The sequence below is a fragment of the Arabidopsis lyrata genome (assembly GCF_000004255.2).
Source record: "Arabidopsis lyrata subsp. lyrata unplaced genomic scaffold ARALYscaffold_6, whole genome shotgun sequence".
Taxonomy (NCBI): Eukaryota; Viridiplantae; Streptophyta; class Magnoliopsida; order Brassicales; family Brassicaceae; genus Arabidopsis; species Arabidopsis lyrata.
The window spans coordinates 18,099,657-18,119,364 of NW_003302550.1; the positions used below are offsets into that span (position 1 = coordinate 18,099,657).

Here is a 19,708-nt window from a genome sequence, read left to right on the forward strand (position 1 = left end):
CCAACCACATAACGATCGTACCTCGATCAAACGTCTATTCGTGGATAGCGCATACGTCCTTCGCGAGTCGAACACACGTTTGTCGCATGCCGATCACAAGTCCTCTTGCACGGGTTTTTCATGGTCGATCGCGGGTAGGTTTCTCGACCATTTTCCTTGTTTCCTTACCATGAATCCAAAATCCATCGACCATCTTTTATTTTTTTCTCGATAACTATTATTTCTCATACTAACCTAGCCCTATCCTATAATTCCTTCGAGAAATCAACACTTTCTCTACCCAAAAACGGCTAAGTCACTTGATTTGTCTCAGAACATGACTTGATGAACGGCCGTAGCGTCAGTCTTACTTGATCGGAACTCTTGCCGTATATTTGATCTAGTACGACTTGATCATTAAACCAAAAATTATTAAGATCATGTTAAGCTTTACCTTATCGATCATGTATGTCCATCCACAGACTATGTGTGGGGCATTACACCACCGATCAGTACCATTGATCAATTCGCCGATCTTTGCCTTGGGTCAAAGCATAAATTCATCTGCCTGTACCATCTCGTAACGGAATCGTCGATCGTTTTGCCATCCAATCTCTTGATCGAATAGTCGATCCGATCAATTGGTCGATCCGACAATCCAACCGTGAATCGATCTGTTCAGCCCATCGAATCTTTGATCATCTTCGCGGCCGATCGATCCGATCATTCCATCGGATTGTTGATCGTTCTCCTCAGCCGTAACACCATATGACCTGTTGATCGTGACATTGATCTGATCAGCCGGTCGTATCACCGATCCGATCAGTTGGTCATGTCTAATCCACTCAATCCGTCTCTTCATTGATCGGTCTGATCTATCCATCCGTTGATCCATTCAATCCATTCCATCGAACCGTTCGATCAAGAGGTAGCATGTGCATCAGTTCGGTCGAGTCTCGGAGAATCTATTATGATTTCTGAGATACCTGCCGAACCACACCCCCTTTCTGACCAAACAACTTCGTGGTGTGTGGAATAATTTTGTGGTCTTGTGATGGTGATCATGATGCCTTAGACGTTTACCCCTTATATAGTGGTGAATGGGTACATTTCCAAAACATCATAACCTTTCCTTGCACTTTTCCGAAGAATTGTACCTTTCCGATCGATAACCACCTGGCTTTATCCATCTTTTGACCGACGAAACTATTCGTCGATATCCGCTCGATCTGACACCTTTGGTCGAGACATCCCTTCACCTCCGAGCTACCACAGTCCACCAGCTCGAGTGTTAGCTGATCTTTCCACCAAGCTGTGTCAATACTCGGTTGAGCTGCCGGTCAGCTCACCTAGCTGAGCTAGCTAGTTTTTCAACTGGTTTAGATTACCGAGTTTAGCTAGCTAGTTCATCCACCTTGTCAAGCTCACCTAGCTGGCTTAGCTCAGACAGTTTTGTCCATTCTTTTCTGCTAAGTATTTTGGTCTGTTTCTCGGCCAAGATTATGCCATTCTTAATCTTTCTGTGATCATGTTCCCATGATCACTAGATTATCTCGAAATCATCTAAGTCATATACCCTTTTCATGAATTAAACGTTTCCTTTCATTTTTGGTTTAACTTATTCATCGGTCTCTCTCGACCATAACCTAGTTTTCCCCAAAACAAACTGACCTCCTTTAGGATCTCGGAACATGCATGTTACAGAGATGTGAGGAACCAGTATGAGTGATTGGGAATGCTCTGTCATCGCCAATTAGAACATTATCACCACTCTTATATGAAGAGTAGAGAGAGAAAGTGTGCTGAGATCGTAAGCAATATGATGAGAAGCGGTACTATCAACAAGCCACAGTGTCATGTCGGAAGGGCTAAAGTGGTAAAGTGAGCTTGAGAAGTCCATTGTAGTGATTGTGGATAATGTTGACATGGAAAAGGTTATCCTCGGGATTGAGGTGGTGGCACAAATGAAGAGAATTGCTGGTGGCGAGCACTATGACCAATAATGCAACAAATCTGACATTTACCAAGATAACCATCACGAGATTGTTGATTGTTGCAATAACCTCTTTGAAACGCCTGATTCCCACGATATTCACCACGCTGAGATCGATTTTGAGTGTTGTGGGCTGTGACCGGAATAGAGGAGCCTAAGATGTTTTCGGTGGCAACAATATCGTTTTCATGATTAAGCAATTGTTCATAAAGTTTTTCGATGAGAAATTAGAGTATCACGGCCGTTAACCATCTCGACAACGGCGCAGAAGTCATCACCAATACCATTGGTGATTGTGTCAAGCACATCCTCATGTGGAAGAGGAGATCCAAGGAGAGCAAGGTGATCAGATTTAGGATTCCTCTCATGTACTCGGTGACGGATTGAGTACCTTTGTTGCTACGTTGGAGATGTTTTTTGAGTTGTTTGTCGTGTCCACGAGAAGGTTTTCCATTTATGTTGGACAAGGTGAGCTAGATTTCAGGAGTGGTGAGAGCACGAGCAACCATTGGCTGGATGATAAGAGTGAGAGTGCCTATCATAAAGCTATAGAGAATAAGATCTTGTCGCTTCCAGATTGTAAATGCGGGATTTGTTTCGGTGACACCTGCGGCATTGTTGATCTGTTGCAGAGGCGTGAGATCTTCATTGGAGATAAACCCATAAAGACGCCATGTGAGAAAGTTGGTGGTTGTGGGCTTAGTGATCCCAGACATGTTGAGAAAGATCAATGAGCTTTTAGGATCAGATGGATTGAAAACAAGAGCCGAGTCGGCAGCAGCGGCAGAAGGTTCAATGGCCATGAGAACGAAAAAATATAACAAAAGAAAGAAAAATGAGAGAAAAGGATCATAATTACTTTGATATCATGTAGAAGATGAATCTCTTGTTTTTATTGATGATTAAAAAGAGAAAGTACATAGGTATATATACACAATACATGTGAAGGAAACGAATAGATAAAGTGAGAAAGTCTAAGAGACAAATGATGAAGTCTAAGAAACAAGTCAAGAGGAGATAAATGAGTAATGAAGTCTGGTCAGGAGTTATAATAACTCTAACACTTATTACAAGGGTGAGCTGAAATCCAAGCAATATTGTCTTAACAATCATATTCACAAGTTTTTATTGCGATTGTACAAAACAATTAAAAAAAAAAGACATAACATAATTTTGTGTACATATGTTATGTACTTCACGAAGAACAAATACCCATATATAAGAGAAATCACAGAAACAAAAACATCACAAACAAGAGAGATCAATGGATATAATAAGTGGAGTGTCTCCTTTTTCGACAACGAACGTTTTGAGAACAATCCCAGCCGGAGTACAAACTTCAACGGCGTAAGTCCCATGATAGCCTTTGAATGTGAACTCTGATTCATCATCAATGATCCCATATGCATGAGATAACCATTCTTGTTTCACCTCGAGAAATCTTTTCCCGGCTTCGTTTACTTCTCCTTCTCCCTCCACCAAATTCGCGTTCTCTCTACTCATAGATAGTTCCCAGAAACCCCATAGCATTATTCCTGTAAACATCAAATATTTATCCCAACGTTTAAGTATACAACTAACTATACGATTCACATATATTTTTGTTGATAATTATAAAAAAAAAAAGACAAAGGTAATGAAACATAAAATTTATATCATTTTATCCACTAAAATGATGATTATTCAATTTTTCAGTGATTTCATTTTTAAAATATAAAAAATGAATATAAGTAATTTTATATAGAGTACTAGATAGTCAAATTTCTAGCCCTTATTTGCAAAAAGACATATGGCAAAATCATGAATAAGTTGGTTCATTTTATTCAATTTATTGTGTGTTTTATTAACACCTATTTTGATATTTTATTCGCTAATTGTTTAAATAACAACCAAAATACATTTTTTATATACGGTTTTGCCACCACATTTGGTTTTATAAATTTGTCTCCCTGTTTTATCAAGCAAATCAACCAATTTAATATTTTACTAATTACTTTTGCAGCTATTTTGTCCAAACTTTTAAAATTTACTTTGGTTAAAATCTTAACAAATTTGATAGAAATACTAGTATTAAAAGTTGGGTAAAGTGAAGTAAATGGTACCTTCAACTGCAGGGTGGGCAAATGCTTCCCACAACATAACTTCAAGATCTTCTCCTCTGACATATTCATTACTCGAAGAGACATCAAGCTCTGTGAACCAAATGGGACGACCAAGAACAGAGAGCTTATCAAGAGCAGAGCAAACAATAGCTCCAACAGGGCTATCTATATGTCCTTGGATCCCAATCCCTCCTACTATTGCTCCTTGCGCTTCCAAATCAAGAACAAGTTTTATATACTTCTCGGGGGACGAACGTGTGTCATCCCCGTCTTCAACATGATAATCGTTTACGAAAAGCAGAGGAGATGGATCAAGCTTGTGTGCAATGTTGAACATAAGTGCTCTTACACCTTTTCCAAGTTTGTCTTGATAGAAAGAACCATGAAGCATCTCGTTGTTGACATCGTAGTGCTTAAATTTACCTTTGTAACGCGTCAGAAGATCCGTGAGACGCCTTTGGACCGCGTTCATAAGATCGGTTTTGTTAAGCTGCCGAACCCATGGCTGAACAGTGGATTCAACTTCCCAGAAGATGCAATGTCCTCTAACGTTTATGTTGTTACCAATGCAGAGATCTAACATGTCGTCTGCGTCTTGGTAATTTACCTTTCCTCGTTCGGCTTCTGTTGAGTACCATTTAAGCTCGTTTCCGAACACTGCCCAATTGAAGTTCTTTGTGAAGAAATCTACAAAGTCTTCATTGTCTATGTCTGTTCTGTTAATGCATGTTCCTACAGGGAAACTGTTGTATGTTTGTTTAACCTTCACTATGTAAGGAAACAAATCGGAGGAGTCCTCGTCTAGTCCGGAGAATTTCAAGACAATGTCGCGCTTACGTACCTACCAAGAAACAACATTTTTGAAGTCATTAACTTATTAAAGTGCATATCTAAGGAGATTTGAAGAGAATGTGAACCTGATCAACTTGTCTTTTGAGACATCTGACACGGTCTCGACGATCCACGGGAAAAATCTGCAGTCCCGCGATCATCAAATCAATGCCAGCTGCAGGACCTTGAACGTAAACCATAACGTTTTGTGGCTGCTTCTCGAGCCTAAAGGATCCGCCGATTTCATGCCATGTATCACCAACGGTGGCCTCGACTTGTCCTCCATTGACCCATTGGTTATCGACGCTAAGTGCAATGTTCACATTTTGAGGACTCATACTACTACCACTCACTCCCACACCAATTTTGACCCACGCTGAAACTTGATATGTCAAGAAGAGTTTGATTTTATCGGTTATCATCTGAGCCGGACCCATCCAAGTCTGCGTTCTGTTAGTCACGAGGATGTAGCTTCCGCCAAGAGGTTTGCGAGGACCGAGCGTGTCTCTCGCCATTGGGGGCAGAGTGCGAGGGGCGCCTTGTCCAACACTCAACTTGCAGTTTCCTAGGGTGAACCATGGTTGGGTTGCCCCGTTTACCACTTCACTGTTTTCGATTATATTGACTCCGAATCCGGGATTCTGCCAAACAAAAACAGATTAGTATCCCCAAAAGACCGTTTTCTCAGGCTAATAATCGGAACATGCATGCAGCTCTTTGTGAACTATGTAATGTCTAGCAAGAAGCTATCTCTGATCATGATTGATAACCATCAGCCTAGTGTTATTTAATTTTATGGTAAAGGGACTGACCTCATAGAAAGGAGGAGGCGATGGACGATTCCTTTTAGCATGTTTAACAACTAAACTGTTGAGAAGAATGTCAGATCCTGAAGGTGGACCTTCAAGGTATAGTATCACCCTCGATGGCGAACCCTGGATTACAAATTTACCCTTCAACTCCACCCAGTTCTTATCAGTCGCTTGCACACTAATATGATTCATCGATATACGAAACTCTATCAGTTTAATGAATTTATATCAAGATGTTGATGATTTTAGTAATGGAGAAGATGAAAAAGGCGAAACCCACTTGGCAATGACTATGTATTGTTCACGTTGGTTTGCGTTTAAGACCCATAGAGTCGCCTGTACTGTTGCATTCGTAACATTGTTGCCAAATATTCGAACCATTGCTGTTACTTCATACACACGCTTCCTCTGAAATCTTCCTGAAATCTCCTGTTGAATCCCATTCCATGTGTCTTTACGCTGTGTTGCCGCTGCGAAAACTTTTCCCGAGAGTGGTACGATTTTCCCTCCGTCCATGGACTCGTGTAAGACAATCTTGCACGCTCTTCCAGTCCAGTTGTTCAGGCCATCCTCAAAATTAGGGTTTAGGATTATCTTCTCCTGTTCTTCGTTAGTGTGATGCTGCTAAACGTAAATACAAAAAACACTCTAGTTAGAGAAACATTAGCATACTATGATTAAGAAGAAGTTAAATATCGACAACCTTATCATTGTCATCATCACTTGTATGGTTCATGTTTGTATTTTTCTCCATAGCAAGTTCTAAGCGAAGAAGATTAAGAGCAATAAAACAAAGATAATTGTTGACAAGGTTTAGGTTTAGGAACTGGAGAGGTAAGTAGTTGGTTGGGTTGAGGAACCAGCTCTGTGCTATATATGCTTCTATGTCAAAGACAGAAGATAGAGAGTTTTCAAGTGAACTCCAAGACAAGAAAGAGCTAGAGACAATACTAAAAACAGAAAAACATTATTGATTTTCTGATTTGGAGAAGAAAAAGAGAGAAAATTACAATTGCTTTGTCTTAAACCCTGGAAAGTGTAGTTTGCTTGAATTGAAATAAAAGACTTCAATTGTTGTCATAGACAAGCATGTGAAGAAACAAAAAATTCAAAGCTGAAGCTCAGGTTTCGTTTTCTTACTTGTGTGTTTATTAAACCTTACAATGCAAGTAAACCTAATTTTTAAGGTTTCAAAAGGGTTTTATCCTCAGACGTTTCACACTAATCTAACCAAAATTTGTACTACATAAGGTTTAAAAATTATTGTATACAATAAATTCAATAATCAACAATTTGTGATGTCAAAATTTTTAAGAATTCTCACAATAAGAATGATCAAAAGATAGAAGCAGATTAAAACCAAAAGAAAGGATATTTAAAGGTCAAAATAGTACAAAGCCAACCAAATCAAAAGATAGGAGCAGTCACATAGTGAAAAGAGGAACTCTTCAAAGGCCATTGCCCATTTGAGTGAGAGAAGTTGGGGGACATAACGGTCTATTCACTTTTTGATATGGAGACATTGTCATGAGATTCAGACAATTCTCTATCCTTAAATCTCCAAAGGTCCAAGGATTTTCGTTTAATGCAATCTTCCATTGTTCTTTGTACAGCACAATGAAGCTAAAGAACAACATCGAGGGAAATCGGTGCTTTGTCCTGTACAGAAAAAAACTGCATAGACTAATCTTCATTTTTGGTTTTTTTCTTTAGTGAGGAACAATGGTATCTCCGTGAGTTAGTATTGATCGGCCAAGGCTCGTTTCTTGCATTGGCTTTGTATCACACTCAGTAAGAAATCAGTGAATACATGCTCATACTCTGGCATCTTTCCGTACCCTGCACATTTTTTTATTCTTAGATCACATGTTTATGTGATCCACTACTGTAAAAAGGTGTGGAAATCAAACTTGCCTGGGAAATAGTTGATGTCAATTACATAAAACCGATCTCTTGTCCCGTGCTCTCTAATTATGTCTAAATTAAACAGCCGTAGACCCTGAAACATATTAGAAATCAGTAGACTTTGATAAAATACTCCTGCTTGGATATAGTAGAGAGGACTCAAACAAACATACCAATCCACGACGGAGTTCCTTTGCAAGTCTCTCCAACAGAGGACGTGGTGGAAGCTCTGCAACGAGAATAAGAACATTGTTTACTGCAACGAGGAAAATTGTAGACAATGTCAGTGGCGATGAAAAAGATCTTACCAGCAATGTTCGGGTCCAAATCTGCATCATCAGCTGAAGCTGCAGCACAAGAGACCCGGGGGAATCTGAATACACCAGCTGCTTCGGAGAGTTCTCGCCTAGAGACATCAGGCAGGGAGAAACGCCGGACCACTCTAATTGCTTCCCCAACAATATAAACTTTGAAAAGAACACCACCTAAGAAACCCCAGCATTTTCTTAGATTATCAAATGATCTAAGTTCTAATATACGCAATGATAGCCTCTAAAATCTCATACCATGGTTAACAAACTCCTGAAGAACAAGAGGAGGCTCGAGCTTCAGAACGGCGTGCTGGTCATAAGCCAGAGAAAGTTCATGTGACTTTGCACTTCCATCAGCAACCAATGGCTTTGCAACTGAGGTTTTGATAAACACCAAATAAAATTAATTTACCCACGAAGTCATTGAAAATACACAACTAAAACTTCAGTTAAGTAAACACAGCCCATGATTGATTTTGGTAAAAGACAGCAAGATGCCGCATGAAGCTAAACCAAAAGTCATTAATAGGAGATCAGGAATCATACCAAGAGGTAGTCTCAGCCCAGCTTTATTGACAGCCTCCGGGATTGAGGATGCATCCCTTTTAATTACCAATTGCTTGGGCACACCCACTCGTCCTGCACAGCCAGAGCAGTTTCTACAAGTCAGATATATTGACACTCTGATATCCCTAATAGCAAATAGCAGGTGATTACACAGAAATATTTACCATAACTATCAGACAGATTCATGTCCGCAACACACTGAAGCATTGACTGACGATTACGGAGATGTAGTATTGCATCTGGAGGATCGAGAACTGTGACATCTGGATGTGCTAGCCTAAATTCCTGTAATAATTAGAAATCATTAGGCTCACACCTAGTCTAATTTTCAATACCCAAAAGTGCATCCCTGCTGATGATCACATAAACAGAAAACTTCTATTGCTGTATTGCTGAGATCTCCTGAGATAAAGGTTTACTACAGATTTTTTTAACACAACGACAGTGTCAGTCTAGAAAATGTATATCCCAAGTTGAACTCTTCACTATCCTGCAACTAAGATTAAGGATTAACTAATCTACTGATGATAGTTAACTAAAACTAAAACTTCATTGTACACTATTCTATATTATCAGTGCATATCATCAGAAGAGTATAAATCTAGTATTCAACTAGCCTCAGAAATTGGCATCTTCCTAATGAAACATAGTCGAATCTCCTGAGATTTAAATAGCTCCATGATGTAAACACAGAGGGACGGTGATGATATTTTAAAACTAAACAGTATACTTTCATCTCTATTATTCTAGCAACTATGAGAGATATAGCCAAAAGCTACTTCAGCAAATCCTAAGGTTAGCATCGTTTGAAAACATGAAAAATAGATGTGGGCGACCCACAAAACGAGCTGAAATATCTTAGATACGCAGATGATGGCTCTTATATAAGCAGAAAAGAGAGTATTGTTTCTACTTAAAGATATATGATTGTGCATTCAGCTATTATTAGGTTCATGTATCGAGTCATGATTCATGACAGGAAAGAGGATGAGTTCTGGAAAATTTTCCATTGAGAAACCAGATTTGGACAATAAAAGAAAACTAGTTGATAGCTTTGGCAATGTAGCACCATCTCTCATCTAGGAAAAGATTATAACATAGGTAGAATACACATGCAACTCATCACAACGGAAAGGAAACTTACAAGGTCTTATATCTAACAAGTCGGGCTAGAATGTGTCCCCGCAAACAAAATAGGGGAAAGAATATTAAGTTAACTAACCTCAAGAATTCGACGCCATTCTTTTCCAATTTGCTGCAGTACATGTAAAACAAACACCAAATGAGGATAATCAGGCGTGGATGAAAAGAAGCTGAGCAAGAGGATGCGGACAAGGTTAGTTTCTAACAACCTGAGCAGGGGATGTTCCCAAGACATATCTTCTGACAAAGGCCAAATAGCAAGCATAGGCAAAAATAAGACGAGGTATCAGAAAACCAACAGGGTCAACAAAGATCGAAAAAACTAACCTTATGCAACACAATATCAAACGGACCCTGCTCTGAAAGTGGCCTATTCTGATCTATTGCCACAAATAATATCCCCTTATTCCTGCACAAAAACAAACAAACTTCTCAAAACAGTAGCGACTAAAGAGACACAGTAACTAAACATTTTATTATTTAATTTTTCGTCAACAACATGCATTATGTGGATTTGACCCGGTGTTTATACAACACTAGCACAAACCACTAGGCTACATGACTTAGTCTTCCACAATAAATTACTAAATTCAGAGATCAATGAAGCTACTACATACACATACTTTTACATAAATCCATTTTAGCCGAACAACGTGAAAGCGACATTGAAGAACATGTAAACTCAGAGGAAAATTGCACAGAAACAACATATAAACCATTTTAACAAAGAATAAAGGTCAAAGATTCCAAAGGAAAAATCAAACGATAAAACAATTAAATAGTGAAGAGAATATTCTTATGAAAACTAATTTAAAAATTGAGAATTCGGAACACGAAGCCATCATCAAAACTCTTATTAACAATATGCATGAAAGCACCAAAGAAAAATTAGGGTTATCAAAATCAGAATCACAAACCTAGCTAAACCTTCGAGTTTTGGTTGCAAAAAGCTCTTTATCTTTTTCGATGTAAGAGCATAACCTACAATAATCGATCTCTTCACCGGAAACGCTTCGATCACTAGCGAACACGGCGACGATATATCCTCCTCCGCCGTCTCCACTTCTCGAGTTCCGTTCATCGTAACCTCTTCGTTATCGTCCGTTAGCTTCATCTTCTGATTTTGGAAAAATCAAACGAATCGATTTGGGGAGTATGGAAGCGAAGAGTGCGAGATTGGAGGAAGAAAATTTCTGGCTTTTGATGCGTTCACGACGGAGTAAAATTTGGGATTGGTTTTACCGGGTCGGGTTAGATCCGAATTTATTTTAGTCGGAGCCTGTAAACTTGGGTGGGTAAGTGTAAGGGAGAGGTCTGAAATATTTATAGCGGCGTGAGACATGTGTTCACATGTACGTATCTAACGGCTGATTCTTTTTATGGGAGATTTTTTTTTTTTTTATAGAGACATGTTTTAATTATGAGCAATATATTGCAATTTGGAAACATTATTGGAACTACACTGTTTTATTTACTGTGAGTCAAGCCGATATATATATATATAGTTTTGTGTGATTTGTTGTTTAAGGAACGTGAATGATCTAGGCTGGAGCAAATTTTTGGAGTTAGATAGATCGGATCCGGTTTGAGTTTGGGATTGGAAATCGATTTTTTGACAAGTTGGGGACACGATAAAACTCTTCGCGTATAATTTGTAAGATGAATGCTTTGGGAGAAAATCATGTAACTATATTTTTAACTATTTAACTAACAAAAATAGAATCGGGCCCGCGTAGTAGGGATTGGCTATGGATCGGACCTTGTCGATCCAAAGATGTCAAAAAAAAAAAAAAAAAAAAAAAAAAAAAAAAAAAACTAACAAAAATAGAATGATTTTTCATATGTTGCCTACACAGCTCCAGTGGTAGTTAAAAATTGGAGAAAGGTTGGAAGGAAGTAACCCAGGTTCGATCCTCGCAGAAAACAAAAAACACATTTGTGTGAGAAGTCTGGGTTTGAGCCAAAAGGCCCAAGCAGTTTTGATAACATGAGATTTTCGCCCATATTTGTTATTGTTTTCTTATGTTTTATATATGGAGCATTTGGAGTGATTTCAGAGCTAAGAAGGAGTTATTCAAGTATTTATGGAGCCAAGAAGGTTTTAAGAATTTTTGAGCTTTAAAGACCAAAAGGCGATCAAAACCTGTTTCAAGACAGTTTATGTACGTCAAAAGTATGGCATCCGTTTGAGGTCTTCTCGGTTACTAAATCAAGAGATATCGGTGGCTATGGAAAGCTAGAAGAGTCAGAATTTGCCTCATGTGGATTCAGAGCTTTTCATTGAGCCGTTCGGAAGTTTTGACCAGAAGAGTGAAGACATGTCCAGACCGGCCGGAAGCTATGCAACTGATCCAGAGCTTCTAGGCCACACCGGTCACATTGGCAGTCCCCGGGTTGCCTCTCACTCTCCACACCGACCACTAAGACTTCTCCTTTGCAAAAAACTCGAGTTTGCACTTAACTTAATCACGGGAAAAGACACTTTTACCCCTAAACCTAATCCTTGGTCTCCAAACCCTATATAACATGTTGGAAGCCCTAAACCTAGAAGAGTCTTCGAAGTGCCTCAATCGTGCCTCTCAAATCTCCATCAAGCTCGCCTCTGCCCTCGTCGAAGAGCTGCAGCCGTCGACCTTGAAGCTTTGAAGTTCCAGCGAATCTCTCTCTCTTTTCTCTTGTCTACTTTAAGATCTATTATGGTGAAGTCTTACCTCTTGTATTGTACAATCATTGAAGTAATCTCTAAACCCTTTTTAGTTCTTATTCTTCTCTTTCTTATGAGTTTAACAAACCTTACTTTGATGATCTCTTTAACCATGCTAGAGTAGTTTCCTAGTTGGGTTTAAAGGGTTAATCAAAGGGGAAATATGATCGATCGTTTAAGTGGCGATACTTAGGGTTTTGTTTGATCGTTTACACTGTATTATTTCTAAGTAAGTTGTTTCTTAATGCATGTATGATTTGTTTGATCGTTTACACTGAATATGATTCATGTCCTAACTCGTGATCCCAAGCGTTTAGGTTGCTCATAAGGTTACTTAATTCACTAGACCTAGCTTACGAATGTGTATCGTGTTATAACAAGCACACACCACTTAGTTATAGGGATTTATGGACTAGAATCGAACTTGATCTTATTGCTTTGATATATGCGTCGTTGCCTGCGTAAGTTGAGTAACGGAGTATAAGAATTTTAGCTGACTTATCCTATAACCTAGTATAAGCCGAATCTTAGTGTTTCGTATGTCCGAGACTTGGAAGTAAACAAATCTAATTCTAGTATTTCTTAGATAGCGATCATTGAACCCCCTGCGATACCCTTGATGCCCAACGTTTGTCTCTCATAGTTTTCTTGCGTTTATTTACTTGTTTTCTTATTTACTATTACTTGGAAACTGTGACACCAACCAACAACCCCTCTTTATTGTTTTGTCTTACCTCTACTCGTTCTAATAAACTTGTCTGAACTACTTCTCTCTTTGTGGATTCGATACCTTAAGTACTACGACTGATTTGCTGTGCACTTGCAGCTTATTCGTTGCGTTCTTTAGGATTTTAAAACCTGACACAGATCAAGTTTTCCTGGTAGTCCAGTAACAGGCGATCTGGCTACCCCTGGTATTAGTCGGAAAGCATTCCAAACTCGGGGCAGACAGTGTGGTGGCCCTTCGGGGAATAGTCCACTATGAAGCACTTCGGTATGTTTCTACAAAGGCTGACCGGATCAGCCGATAGGGTTTATAAAAAAAAAAAAATTCATGTTTGTTCAATTTTATTAGGTGAATAAATTCATCAATCTATGAACACTCAATAACTACGGTCGAAACGGTTTGTAGAAATGATATAGGTGAACAGTTGTGAAAAAACTTAAGATAAAATCTCATTAAAAAGGTAGAACTTCTCTAGAATATCTAAAAGAAGCCACTTTGGTTCAAAAAAGTAGATCTCAAATACTCTTAAATTCTAAAATTGGCAACTTTCTTCCATCTTTCTCTCAAAATAGCAATTTCCATTAAACTTTATGGCCGTCCGACTACGTCCTTACATTCTTGGTGATTTAACCGGAGCTTATTTTTCCTTGCTTTCCAGAAAAACCTTATTTTTGGGCTTTTTTGAATAGTGAAGATCTTATCATATCTTTCTACTCTTAATTTTGACTTACAGAGAGATCTCGATAAGATTCTCAACAAAAGACCATACCATTTCAACCATTAGTCCTTTGATTTGGAGAGATATGAACCACATGTCAGAGATGTGTTTCCTAATACCATATGTTTTGGATCCACTTACGATTTTGGAAGAATGCACAAATCCCAACTGGTTAAACTGGGTCGGTCTCTCTAACGTATGAGAAACTCTACTCTTGATGTTCTGAATGTCATCGTATTTTCCATGAAGTTGATTCTTGCTCCTTCAACTCAGAGTTTCATAGTGAAGGTCAAATTACTAAACAAGTCCCTAGTATGAACCTCAAGGATCTGTTCAAAAGTTTTAGATTAGCTGGAGTATTCCTCTTTCCACAGCTCCTTATAGTCTAGACCAGTCGTTGCCCCATCACCACCCAAGCCAATCATCCCATCCAATGATTATCGATCTTGCAAAGCAGATGGTAAGTGCAATGCATCTTTGAATCGGGGAAATGTGTAACGCCCACGATCTTCAATAAGATCGTCGGATGAGACATGGTATGAGAAAAAGAGGAGAAACTCGGACAAGTCTAGGTGGGAGCTGCCCATCAGCTCGGAGAAGGGGAATCATGCACGCTAAGTAGCCAAACCAGCTGCCGAGTAGCTCAACTAAGCTCAATGTATTGCCGAGTAGCTCAGCTAAACTCGGGTAACTGTCGAGTAGCTCAGCTAGCTCGACCAGCTGCCGGGTAGCTCAGCTAAGCTCGGGTAACTGTCCGACGGTTGGACGGTTGGGCGGTTATGGAGAACGGTTGGGCGGTTATGAAGAACGGTTGGATAGTTACGGAGAACGGTTGGGTGGTTACGGGAAATGGTTACTGTGGATGTAGGATTCACACTCGATTGTCTTTAAGTATATTTGTGGAGAAAAACTCTAAAATCAACAAATGAGAATATGAAATTGAAAAGGGAAGTAACCAAGAAACTAAATAAAGCGAAAGAACTTGGAAAGAATAAAATAGTAAAAAGCCTTGCAAAATTGTAAAAGAAAAAGTATGTTGAATTGCTTGATCGTAAGAGGAAAAAGAGTTGTTCTCTCTCAAACACACGCGTTTGAGGTTGTTTTTATAGAGAAAACATGATCAATGCGGTCATTTACTGCTCATAATTGCATTGATCCGCATTAATCATGTAGGTTACAATTTGACCGAAACGGCTTGAATTTGAACTATCTTGGGCTTCGCGTGGATCTTCCGAACCCTTTCTTGTTGACTCCGAACTCTTGCGTCTTGACGCTGCCGCGAACCTCGAGCAATATTCTCCTTGCTTCGGCATTCTTTTATGCGAACTATATATTGAATAAGAGCGAACTCCGTACTGGTAAAGATCGAGCTCTTTAGTAAATTGAATCAAACTTCCGACAGGTCGAGCTCGATTCTCGCAATGAAACATCTAGAAATCCAAGAGGATTATTATGTAATAATGACGTGGACATATCCAAGTGGATCCTACCGAAGATGTGTGGAATCCGACCCCAACAGTTACTAACGAGCGGTTATGTACCGAATGGGTGCCTTTTTGAGAAACGGTAAGAAAAACGGTTTCTGATCGAGAACTCTTTAAATACAAGGCATTTGGGGCGAATTAGGACACAGAAAAACACAGAGAAAAATACTGAAACTCTCGGAGAACATCTCGAGAGAAAACACTTAAAGAAAGGGTACAATCGGTGTGATCGAAGGTGAGTACTGTTCTAGACTTTATATCTAAACCTAAGGAGATATGATACATATAATTTAGCCTAGGAATTGTTCCGATGAATTAGAAGAAAGTCCGGAATGATTAGGGTGACATTGTAGTATCGGGAGATCATTCATATTCTACATAAGCTTGGTTCGGGTGGCGGATTGGTAGAAATGGGGATGCGTCTCGACGGAGGATCGGCAGATCTGTTAAGATATGCCGTAAATCGGCCGAACTGATGTGCATACTTCCACTCCCCGATCTGTTATTCGTTCCGAGTGGTTAAAAGTCTTAGAGAGCATTGCATGGACTTGCATATATAATAAGTAAACGGATACTTATATCGCTTTGGCTTTCAGAAAAGGAAGGTGATCGTGGGAAGGACTTGGTTTAGGCGTGAGAGACTCAAGGCCGAGAAGATGGGTGGTGATGAATCGGATAGAATAGGATCGATTATATGACTAGTAATAGTTTATATGCAAACTCATAAGTTGTATCGAATCCTTTTAATTATCTAATAAAGTATCTGATTCTTTGTTTACTCTAATATTGCATATCGACTCTGAGTAACGAATTGTCTTAAGGAAATGGCCCTAAAATCCGATTAAGGATAGGATCACTTAGTAATTTGATCGGAGAGAACCTCTCCGGACTTAGGCAGTCCGGATCGGGGTCTTTTAGTACGTCTAGAGGAGAATGGATTCTAGACCTCTTAATTTCTAGTCCCCATCCTCAAAGGGTAGACAATTAGATCCATAAGATCACAGTTATGGTACTTGGGATGGCGCTAGGGATTATTCGGATGATCGGAGAAGAGATCATCGGGCTGAAACAAATTCCCGTCTTTGGGAAACTTATCCACACCCTCAGAACTATAAAGTTTGATGCAAGCTTGTGGAACCAACATTAACTGGTATAGTGAGAAAGACTTGAGAACGTTTTTGAAAAAATTGGAAATAAATTATATTTTTTTTTGGATAAATGTTCATATATACTTTTATTTGAAAAGTTTGGTCATAGATTGTATAATAATCAAACCCATATTTATCCTAATTTTTTCAAAAAATTAAATAACAAATTAAAAAACTCTAATTATTAACAAAATTCAAATAGATATCTCTAGAATTCAAAACCTCTAGTTGAATAAGAGGTTTCTCCCAAACTTTAATTAAAAAATGGGACTTTCTTTTTTCTTTCTTATTTGTCGAAATCGGGGGAAACAAAATAAAACCCTTTTGTTGGACCAAATTCGATTCCGCCAGCGATCTCTTCGACTGTATCTCCTCCTAGCGAATCTTCGATCTTTTTCATCGTCCTATTTTCATCTAGGCGAAGCTTTGATCTTTTTTCGTTCTCCTCTTAGTTCGTCTTCCTCTTTTATTCACGATTCATCTAATTATTATTTTTTGGCTCATATTTACAATCAATAGCTAATCATTGTAATTGAAGTTCTAGATCTACATTGCAAGTAAATCTTTTAGATGTCTCCATTTCGTGAGATATACATGTTGTGGAAGCCGAAACTTGCACAATCGAAATTTGTCTAGGATTTCTTTTAGGGATACAATATGCGAAAAATCTCAAAGAACATCAGAGAAAAATTTAGTAACCAAAGATGGTGTTCTTGATATTATTGATGAAAAGAGTACTTTGATCGTACAAAAGATTTAGATCTTGAAAAGAAAAGTGTTTGTTTTTTTCGGTGATCGCCTTCGAATTCGGAGCTTTTGTGTAGTCTAAAGTTGAGAGCATTTTCTTGTGTCCCCTTTTTTGCAAAGTCCTTGAGTCGCATTATATAGAGTTGGTAAACCGCCTTTCCAACGACATATTCAGAAGATTTCCATTTTCCTTGGAGTCGTCTTAGAATATCTTGGATAAGGAATATTTCTTTATTCTTCGGGGATATTTGGAAGATTTCCTGATTTGACTTGATCCTTCGAAATTCTTCTTTATTATTTTCGAGTATCCCGGAAATGATCCTTCTTTTTCGGAAGTTATCCCTTTTATTCGGAAATGATATTTTAGAGGTGAATATTTACCAAGTCTTTGCCTCGGGTGACTCTGAAGACCTCGCCTCGGGTGACTTTGAAGACTTCGCCTCGGGTGACTTTGGAGACTTCGCCTTGGGTGACTTTGAAGACTTCGCCTCAGAGTAACAGGTGTAATCGGCTCGAGACCTAGAGCGCTGGTGTGGCGTGTACCCCTAGGCGATGTGAGGTGTACCCCTAGGCGATTTGGATTGTACCCCGAGGCGATGCAAGGTGTATCCTTAGGGGATTTGGACTTTACCCCGAGGCGATGTAAGATCTACTCCTAGGCGATTTGAACTGTACCCCGAGGTGATGATTATGAGGTGTTTCGATGTTTGGCTCGATCTCAAGAGATGGGTAAAACCTGACCCCAACACATGTCTCAATTTTAATTGCATGTAGTTTTCTTAAGTTCTTTGGATTCAGGTGAGTGTATATGTGTGTGTGATTTTGTTGAGTAGATAGAGTGTCACTAGTGCGTTTGTCAAATTTGTGTGAAACTCACTTAGTGCTAGGCCTGTTATGGATCCAGATATCCGGGATTTTTGGGGTATCCGGATCCGGATCCGTATCCGCCAGATCCGTGAATATAGTATCCGGATCCGTATCCGCTAACTTCGGATATCCGGGAAACGAATATCCGTAAAACTCACGGGTATCTGCGGATATCCGGATCCGATCCGGTTTTTTTTTGTCATCTTCTTTCCTCCCGAACATGAGCAACCGGACTTCACCAACGACCACCGTGACGAGTTCTGAACCACCTCGAGAAGGCAAGCTGAAAATCAACGGAGATGGGAAACCACTACGAGAGAATACAACCCCAAATCTGCCACGAAACAGTGACTCCCCGACGCCAAGGGGAAGAGGAGGAGGAAGAGATGGAGGACGATTTGGTGCATTGGTGGTGGAGATGGTCATTGGGTGGAGGCTGGTGTCGAGAGAATGAGTGAGGAAGATGAAGGGATTAGGGTTTTTGGAAATGGGTTATGATATGGGCTGAAAATTGACATAATTTTGGTTTTTAGTATGGCCCAATAAAGCCCATGAATATAAAACATTGATTACCGGATACGGATATCCGGTCATATTTTTTTATTATTATCCGGATCCGGATCCGTATCCGGCGGATCCAAAATCTTACTATCTGGATCCGTTTCACCCGGATATCCGGTTTTTCGGATCGGATCCCGGATCTGGATACGGATATCCGCGGATCTCGAATATTTGTCACAGGCCTACTTAGTGCTTAGTGCTTATAAACTCATTAGCTCAGATTTTTTAAAAAAGAACAAATAGAAAATTTTAAAATCAATAAAAGTAATGTATCTTAATCAACATAGTTTCACAAGTTTTTGCTCATAGTTTTAGTAATGCGTCTTAGTGGTTAGTGTGCTCATATATTTCACCATCGCTTAGTGTTTATGAATTTAGTAGCTCATATATTTATTCTTTTTCCTTGGTTGCTTCTCTGATTTTCATTCTTTGTGATGATTAGGAGACAAATGTGTTGTATAATGAGGTTTATAGCTTTTATTTATTGAGTTTTTTTCTAAGACATTTTGTTTTCATTTCACATCTTCTTCTCAATATGCGTCTTATGGAAATGCCATATAGTCATTTCAATCTTGTGTTCTTAATACATCTAGTGGCTCGAAGCAATGATGAATGTGTAACGAACTTTTAGTTTATCTATTAATTAGACACACATTTTCTTTCCTTTTATGCCAAGTTGTTTACAGAATTAAAACAAGAATTTTAAGTAAACCATGTTTGACACGAAACAGTTCTATAAGATTATAGTATATGGTGTTGAAATCAACTTGAAGACTTACACAATATTGTTGGAGCATCTTTTACCTATTGGAAATTAGAGAAAATAATCGAGATAATACTTTTTTGTTTATCTCCTACAAAATGAATTTTAATTAATAACAATGATCCATACAGAGCAAATTCTTGCGGTTCAAAGATAAAATTTGATCTGGTGTACAAGTCTAAAGCTAATGTATTCTCATCTATTTGCAACATTTGAATCCCTTTTCAGGTTTTTGATCTATAAGTTTAGCTTCTCTATGGAAGCAAAACCAGGGAACATAAGTATTAATGATGCGAATATGAGACAGTGAAGAGTAATCCTGTATTTGCACATGTCTTTACCATAC

The 19,708-nt window shown here is 38.9% G+C and overlaps 2 protein-coding genes and 1 pseudogene across 6 annotated transcripts; all 3 read right to left on the minus strand.

The window, feature by feature from the left end:
• Positions 1-2,975: 2,975 nt before the first annotated feature.
• LOC9310587 (endo-1,4-beta-xylanase A) lies at positions 2,976-6,851 on the minus strand. 2 transcript variants are annotated; one of them, XM_021021796.1, is made up of 6 exons: positions 6,421-6,851; positions 5,998-6,338; positions 5,718-5,895; positions 4,992-5,546; positions 4,075-4,915; positions 2,976-3,507 (listed from the first exon to the last, which is right to left on the minus strand). In XM_021021796.1, exons 1-6 carry the CDS (start codon positions 6,469-6,471, stop codon positions 3,218-3,220), a joined length of 2,256 nt encoding a protein of 751 aa, XP_020877455.1. In that variant the 5' UTR covers positions 6,472-6,851; the 3' UTR covers positions 2,976-3,217. The 2 variants fall into 2 exon arrangements, with proteins under 2 accessions (XP_020877455.1, XP_020877454.1); XM_021021795.1 differs by having other exon boundaries at positions 5,998-6,341.
• A 198-nt stretch (positions 6,852-7,049) lies between these two features.
• Positions 7,050-10,941, minus strand: LOC9310588 (inositol-tetrakisphosphate 1-kinase 3). Of its 4 annotated transcripts, none has more exons than XM_021021821.1 (10): positions 10,561-10,941; positions 9,971-10,052; positions 9,723-9,755; positions 8,665-8,785; positions 8,480-8,572; positions 8,189-8,308; positions 7,931-8,107; positions 7,796-7,851; positions 7,632-7,716; positions 7,050-7,556 (listed from the first exon to the last, which is right to left on the minus strand). In XM_021021821.1, exons 1-10 carry the CDS (start codon positions 10,755-10,757, stop codon positions 7,456-7,458), a joined length of 1,065 nt encoding a protein of 354 aa, XP_020877480.1. In that variant the 5' UTR covers positions 10,758-10,941; the 3' UTR covers positions 7,050-7,455. The 4 variants fall into 4 exon arrangements, with proteins under 4 accessions (XP_020877480.1, XP_020877481.1, XP_020877482.1 ...); XM_021021822.1 differs by lacking the exon at positions 10,561-10,941 and adding an exon at positions 9,853-9,883 and having other exon boundaries at positions 9,971-10,054; XM_021021823.1 differs by lacking the exon at positions 10,561-10,941 and adding an exon at positions 9,853-9,880.
• A 6,774-nt stretch (positions 10,942-17,715) lies between these two features.
• Positions 17,716-18,604, minus strand: LOC9310589 (annotated as a pseudogene).
• Positions 18,605-19,708: the final 1,104 nt, after the last annotated feature.